The following is a 7,905-nucleotide window of genomic DNA, read 5'->3' as shown; positions in this document are numbered from 1 at the left end:
CACACGCGCCGACGTCATCACGCACGCAGGGAGGAGCCGTCCGTTTTTTTTTTCTCCGCCGGACGGCTTCTCGTTTCAGAGATCATCCGGCGCTGGAACGAGAAGGACGTGGACGATCAGCGGGACCAGGTAAGAAGCCGGCCGGCTTCTTACCGGTCCCGCTGGCACCCGACGCTGGAGAGGGAGATCGACGGAGGACGACGCTGGAACACGGACACGACGCTGGATGAGCACAGGGGGACCAGGTAAGTAAGGATGGGAAAAATCTCGGGGTTAACCATCCTAGCCAACGGCAAGGAGGTTAATGAATGTCTAGGCTCCTTTAATTTTTTTTTTTTTTTTTTTTTTTTTTTGCTTTGTTTCTGGTTAACTCGCAGTGGGGATTTTTTACAGTAACTGACACCACACTGCCTAATAATATGTTCAGACAAACATCTGTTCTAATTGCATTTATTAAAACAATGTACCTGTTCTGACTTACATACAAATTCAACTTAAGAACTAACCTACAGTCCCTATCTCGTATGTAACCCGAGGACTACCTGTATTTGTAAACAATCCCCCCAGGATGCCTCTAATATAAAAGGGACAGAGATACGGTTATATTTTAGGATTTACACAATTGTCCATGCTCCCTTTTACATACCAACCATAACATCCATACAAAGTACAAATGATCGCTGACACTTTGTCAGTCAGATCCAGCTGACTCAGAAGAGCTGTGACAAGTATGGGCAGCTGTGAAATTGTCTGAAGTTTATGAGAAACCAACAATCCTTCCAGCTTTGCATTCCTCCGGTATCTGTACACTTCTACACATATGTCATGCTGATGTTCAGAATTTAGGAACTAACTGACGTGACAGCAGGCATGTTCTGCTGTTCATTCAGTTCATTAGAAATCAGTTATAAACCAGCGATGTTCTTTCCTTTTGCCATAAATTCCTTTGGCATTATTTCATTTTGTTTTTCGTAGTAATACGGGATGGTTCTATGGCTCATGTGATTATCAGGATGGAGGCAATTTATGGCTCCACTAGATGGCACGCTTCCATCTTCCACTTCCAATTTGGCAGATCGCTTTATTGAGTATTGAAAGATGGTGGTCATCAAATTAAGCAAATTTAAGATAGCCTTTGTGCAGCTTTACAGATTGCCATTTAGGTTGTTTTATGTCAACGTCATAGGCTACAAAGCCCGGATTGCCATGTTTGCATTTTTACGTGTAGCACCAGTAAGTGGCCCTGGCTTGTTAGCCTTTACGCCACTTTATAGACTGCATTTCAATGGGCCTTATTTATTAAAGCTTCCCAAGACTGGAAAAGATAGATTATTTTGGATAATCCAGCAAATCTGAAAGGGATTTTGCCCAGGATTAAAAACATTTGCCAAATAATAACAAAATGATTTTTAAGAAATCCATTCCAGATTTTCTGCATCATCCAGGTTCTTCTATGACAGCCAATCTTCTCCAGTCTGGTACACTTTTATAAATCAGGGCCAATGTTTCTAATTTTGAACTTTTAGGTGTAGTACACAAAAGTGACCACCAGGCCACTCAGCTGTTACCTGAGCATTTTTAGTGATTAATGTAAATCAATGGAAGAGTGTTGCCATTTTTAAAAGTGCAATCAGTACAGTGAAATGATTTTTTTTATTGCCAATTTAGGGTAATTAAATCATTAACAAAATTGGTGTAGGAAAAAACTGATCACTTAGATCAGAAAAATGGAATAAACAAAAATGAATAATCTTTTATAGAAGCACCACTTTTTTTAAAAAAATAGGCCTGCATGTGTATTTTTATGCAATTTGCTACAGAAAGCAGGCGTGTGTTTTTTTTATATATATATATAAAAAAATTTTATTCGGAGGCATACATGAAAGAAACAACCTGGCCTCTTTGTCGCCCTTAACAGTAAGCCGACTTCTTACCTCAGACATTCTGTCCTCAGATCCACACACACAGTCTTTCTATGACAGGCTGAAGTCATGTTTTTGAGATACATGCAGAGGTCTCACATGTTCCAAATTTTTACTAAATTAAATTTTTATAAACTTTTTTTCAAATTCAGTATTTTGGTTTCAGCAAGGCTAACTGTGCCACTTTTTATGTTTGTCAGAGGCTTTCCTCCACACCAACTGTGGCCCATGGCACTCTTGTAGACCTCACCCAAACTCAGGTGGGCCATTTGTAATAAAAAATTGTCACATCCTGATATTTTATTAGGCAGAGACCTGAAATGACTGCATGTCCCTCACCTCACAGCTGCTACCTCAGGAACTCTCACCTCAAAGCTGCTCTTTTGTGATTGGCTGGGAGACACCTGCAGTGGCTGCTCTCCACCAATCACAACACAAAGAGTCAAGGAAATTTCTGGAATTGCCAGGCAGAATTTTGCCCTGTAAAAATTTATATATCTCTGTGGAAAGGATTTTCATATATATATATATATATATATATATATATATATATATATTATGCATCTATTTTGCAGGGTCTTCCTGCCCAATGATTCTAGAAATGTGTATGTGTTTGTACACAGTCAGCAAGTACTCCAAAAATATTATTTGGGATTTGCATGGAACACTAATGTAACAGAGGCATTAGGAGGGGCATGATTCTTATTGCTTAGTAATAGAAGGAGCAGGGCTCAAACATATCCCAAGTAAAATGTAAAACAAAAAAAAAAATTCTGTATATAAAAGTATATTCTGAAACATGTACTCTCATATCCCTCACCATTGTTTCATATTATTTCATCACCAAAACCAAATTCAGAAGACCCATGGGAACACAAGTTTTGGAATCGGGCATTTTATTTATAAAAACGGGTTAGGAAAATGTATTTTAAAGCCATCAGGGATTACTTTTAACCCTATTTTTTCACATATTCCCATAGGCCCTCATGACCCCTCCAGCAATTTTGGAGACTATTGTATGCTTTACAATTACCTATAATAGGCAGGTGGCCTTTTTATTTAAAAAAAAAAAATATATATATTTTGTAAAAAAATGAATGAGTTTCCAACGTGACTTTGCGCAGTTTCCAAAGGTCTCCCTGACAACTGTCATCCCCATCCTCTAATCCCACAATTTTGGTTTGGCCTATCACTTACCTTCATCATTGCGCAATAAGTACAGTAGCTACCTCCATTCCCTTTCCTTTTATATTTGCATTGTACATATACGTCTATCAGTGACCAGGGTGGTATATCCTCTTTTTTTTATGACATTTGCAGGTACCATGGAGAAGGATATGAGGAGGGCTTTGCGGAAGGGAATCATGTTGGGGAATCGGAAGGTAAACAGTATGGCGCTGTATATGGGGCAAGAGCTGGATCAGAGGTAAGTTTCTTAGTCTCAGCCTAGTACCAATCCCTGCAGAGAGTAAAGCAGGACTAAACCTACGATTACTACTCTATCCCTGTTCCATCACAGGCTGCCACCATCTTCCTTCTTGTTTACTTCCCAAAGATTTTTAGCTATATTGATTTGCCATTCTGGGATGACGTAACTCGTGTGCGTCTGCGTTCATTCCTGGCATGCGCAAGGGAAGGCGGGATTGCGCGGTTTCCTTGGCATGCGCAGCTCAGCAAAATTTTACAGCTGGCTGGCAAGCAGTTATTAAAAAAGGGGAATTGCATGTCTCTTTTTCGTAGTAAACACCTGCCTGAATCACAAAAGTTCAAAGTAGGATTTTAGTTCCACTTTTAACACTTGTGCTCCGTAATGGAACTTGGGGGTAGAGGAGAGATCCCATAATCATTAAGTCTTGTAATAACTTCCAACCAAAAGAACCCAATATTCCTTTATAATGAGAAGAAATTGCATCCTATGTTAGAATCAGTCACAAGATATATTATCTGAACTCTGTCTGACCTCATATAGTCATTTCCTCAATTGCTGTTGCTTTGACACCCTGTATAAATACCTTGTCAGTACACCGAGTGCTCCTCATTCTCTAATTATAGCTCCTTCGTGTCAGGCGGTGGCTTTCCCAGCCTTATTTTCATTGTAGTCTAGGGACTGACCTTTGTCTGTCTAGCAGCCATTTGCTGGATTGCTTTAGGTTGCCAGGCCCCACACAGCCTTTTCAAGGAAAATGTCCTGGTCAGCACCTTCTACCTGCTGCACATGCTTGTAGCCGATCTGTTCGTTCACATGTTGGCCTCCATTTGTCTAACAGAGCAGTTTTTAACCCAGAAATTTTTTTAAGCTGGGTGGGAAGAAATTGTAGGCAGGTGGTAGCCCCTGTATTGTGACCCAACTCTTCATTAATCACCTAAAAACAGTCAGGTGGTTACTGAAAAGTGCCGGGTGGTGCGCCCAGCTAAAAGGGACCGGGGAGAACACTGCTGAGTATGGCTCATGCTTTCAAAACATGACGCCACTGTAACTAAAGTTACGATTGTCCTTGCGCACGAGCCCCCTGGCATTATTCATGTAATTTATAAATAGGACCACATACTAAAGGAACAGTTGTCCTTTAAAGTGTATCTAAACCCAAGAACAAAAATGTAATATATTCCCGCTAACCAGTCCATAGATGGTGGTTACATTTATTTTCTTTATTTTTATATTGTGATCCTGCCAGAAAAATAGGCAGAGATTAAAGGACTAGTCACTACTTCCTCTGCTCTCTGTGCAACTTTGTGATCTTTCCATTATAATTTAACCATACCTTGTTTTGCACTATCTAGGTGTCTAGGCAGCCATCTTAGTAGAGGCAAAGCTTTGCTTTCTCATGTCAGAACCAGCAAAAAAACACAGTTAACACAGTATGGACATCACTAAATCTCACTCAAAATCTCTTGAGATTAGCAGTTGGGGGCGGAAATATTTTCTCACATTTCCAATATATTTGGCTATGAGGATGTAGGTGTAGAAACGCTTGGGCTTTTTTTAAAAGGAATTTCAGAGAATTTAGTCAATTTTTCAGGCTATTGTTTAGGCACAATTGACATTTTACTTTTAATGTTCATGTCCACTTTAGGTAAATATTTGCTTTATTATATATAAGTTTGACTTTTGATATATTTGATATACTAGTCATAAAAACATAAAAAACATGATTTTTTTTTTATCCTCCAGTTGGGCTGTTATTTGGGATTTGTCTCTACGTGGAGACATCTTCTTACACCGGGCTCAGATGATAAGAAAAGGTTTGTCTGTCAGTGCTGTCCTATATACTATGTGATGTAGCGATATCTGTGGGATTTGATTGTTGATGGATTGGATAACTGGTTAGGTGAAAATATCTAATCAGGTAAAGCAATACCAGAGCATATGCTTACAATTAAGTTATTTTTTTGACTCCATGAAATATGTTTTAGTATATTATATGTTTAGCACTTTTAGCCAGCAGGTTGAAAGCAAAGCAAAGTAATGTCCTTTTCAGAATTGCATTGAACTGGATGCTCGACCATGCTCCCAGCTGCTTCCATTCGTATATATAGAAGTGGTTGGGAATCACTGTGTGCAAGCGTTTGCATGCATTTGCTTTTCCCTCTGTAGGAAGAACCACAAATGCAAGGGCAACACATGCAAATGCACTGAACTGTTGTGTGGTTTCCCATTTCTGGAGGCATAGTAGCGGGCTATGCACCTTTTATTATTTATTATTAAACAGGATTTATATAGCGCCAAGATAATACGCAGCACTGTAAATTAAATAGGGTGCAGCTAGCCATGCAGTTTTTGACCTCCAGTCTGAATGTCTCAAAGTCCTATTAGCTAAGTTCTCTGATTGCAAACGTTGTTCCATGAAGACTTGGGCTGCAGAGGGGTTACGTTTATTTATACAATACTCAACAAAAGAAAAAAAAATGTAAAGTCACAAAAAAGTTAAAGTTTCACACTAGACAGTAAAACGTTATTTTTCCATGTTCAGTGACTTGATAAAAAAAAAAATATAAAATAAAAAAAAATATAAAATAATAAAAAACAAGACCCTGATGGTAGCTCCCATAATTGTCCTGAACCTGCAATATGCTGCACTGTGCAGTCTTCAACTTCACAGCCAGGTTAGGTCAATTTCAGCAGCCATTTCTGTTCTTGAGATTTCCTGATGCTAATTAACCATGGCAGTCTGCAAACTGGCTAAGGAAAGAATCATAGAAAAAGGCAGCAAAGAAGCAGTAATATATATCTAAAAGGGGACTGCGTTACCATTAAAATACGTGAAAAGAGCCAGGCGAAAACCTTGAAATATGCACTATGGATTGTGCATATTGGTTGCTTCTGCTTATGGTGCATCTTTGTTTTCCAGTAAGAAAATTAAAGCACTGGACTCCTTGCTAAAAATGATTCAAGGTTTTCCCTGTGATGACCCAGCAAGTGACAAACTCCAAGAAGACATGGCAAAGATACGTGGAAAGATGAAACAGGTCAGTGTGGGGTGCTGTAGTATTGTTCTATAATTATTATTAATAAACAGTATTTATATGGCGCCAACATATTCCACAGCGCTATACAATAAATAGGGGTTGCAAATGACAGACAGATACACAGGGGAGGGAGAGCACCCTGTCCAGAAGAACACAATTTTTTTAAAGGTCTTTAAGGTTTCTGGTCCTATTTCTAAGACTGTAGGTTAAAGATGTTTGTAAATGCCTTACGTGACATTTACGGTAGTTCCAAAATATTAAGAATAACTTTTAAAGGAGCTCTTTATATAATCTGGTGCTCCATATACTAATTTCAAATTGTTGACATAAGTGTTCAATCTCTCTTTTTTTTTTTTTTTTTTTTTTTTTATATAAATGAATGTCTGTGCTAGGCTAGGTATTTAGGGGATCATATTGTGAACATCTACTCTACTCGAAAATAACCAACTTATATTTCTTTAAGTTTTCTACACCGATATAGATTTTGTGATGTGATGAAAGCAAATAACCAAAAAGTGTTAAACTTTTACAAAGAGTTAGTTACATGTTTGTCTTGTTGTAGAATAGTGCTGTGTAGCTCTGAGTAATAATTACTTGCAATATTTTTACAGGTTTGCTCCATGTTGAACGTACAGCCTGATTTCAAAATAAATTATGAGGGCTCTGGACTATCCTTCTGAAATGGCAGCTGTTTGCTGTGAACTGTCTTGTGGATAGAATGGCTAGACAGGCGTGTTCTGGAGCTGAAGCAGTGATACTAGTGGAGAAGTACCAGGACCAGAAGATGGATTACCATGAAAAGAGATAAAAGTGATACATTAGGCAGAGTTGTCTTGAACTGTCCTCCATTCCCACCAACAGTGCATATTTGTTAAGTAACCTGTGCATATTGCAGATTTTCCAATTTGATTTAGTTTAGCAGATATTCACAAACCATGACGATTTGTGGGTGGGTCATGAGGACAGGGTTATGTATATGATATATATATATATATATATATATACACACACACAGGTAGTCCCTGGGTTACATATGAGATAGGAACTGTAGGTTTGTTCTTGAGTTGAATTTGAATGTAAGTCGGAACAGGTACATTATTTTAATAAATGCAATTAAGCAGCATGGTGTCAGTTACTGTATAAAATCCTCACTGTGAGTTGATCACAAAGCAAAAAAATAAAAAAAAACTTTATGGAGCCTAGACATTCATTACCTTTTGGAGCAAGCTGCGCTTTGATATTCTAAAAGAAACAACTGCAGAGTTTGTCTTGGTCATTAAAGAGTTACAAGAGGCTGCAGAAGGAGCTCACCCCCCCTAAAATCACCCACAACTCATTAAAGAGTTATAAGAGCTTGCAGAATACCAAGAGACTTTTGGAAGTCATGAGAACACCCCCCCACCCCACCCCCGTCTCTGCACACAAGCGAGCAGGTAAGCCCATTCATATCTAGGACTCGTCCATATGTTGGATGTCCTTAACTCTGGGACTACCTGTATATATATTTTAAATTATT

The 7,905-nt window shown here is 38.6% G+C and overlaps 1 protein-coding gene across 1 annotated transcript in view; it reads left to right on the top strand.

The window, feature by feature from the left end:
* LTO1 (LTO1 maturation factor of ABCE1) overlaps positions 1-7,510 on the top strand; it is an 11,209-nt gene extending 3,699 nt beyond the window's left edge. Inside the window, exons 3-6 of the mRNA XM_072422078.1 lie at positions 3,243-3,348; positions 5,095-5,165; positions 6,272-6,389; positions 7,001-7,510. Coding sequence (XP_072278179.1) covers positions 3,243-3,348; positions 5,095-5,165; positions 6,272-6,389; positions 7,001-7,069 — 364 coding nt within the window. The 3' untranslated portion in view covers positions 7,070-7,510. The remainder of the gene's footprint in view (positions 1-3,242; positions 3,349-5,094; positions 5,166-6,271; positions 6,390-7,000) is intronic.
* Positions 7,511-7,905: the final 395 nt, after the last annotated feature.

This window comes from Pyxicephalus adspersus, chromosome 9, assembly GCF_032062135.1.
Source record: "Pyxicephalus adspersus chromosome 9, UCB_Pads_2.0, whole genome shotgun sequence".
Taxonomy (NCBI): domain Eukaryota; kingdom Metazoa; phylum Chordata; class Amphibia; order Anura; family Pyxicephalidae; genus Pyxicephalus; species Pyxicephalus adspersus.
The sequence above is the reverse complement of the archived record's forward strand: the minus strand, read 5'-3'. Positions and strand labels throughout refer to the sequence as shown.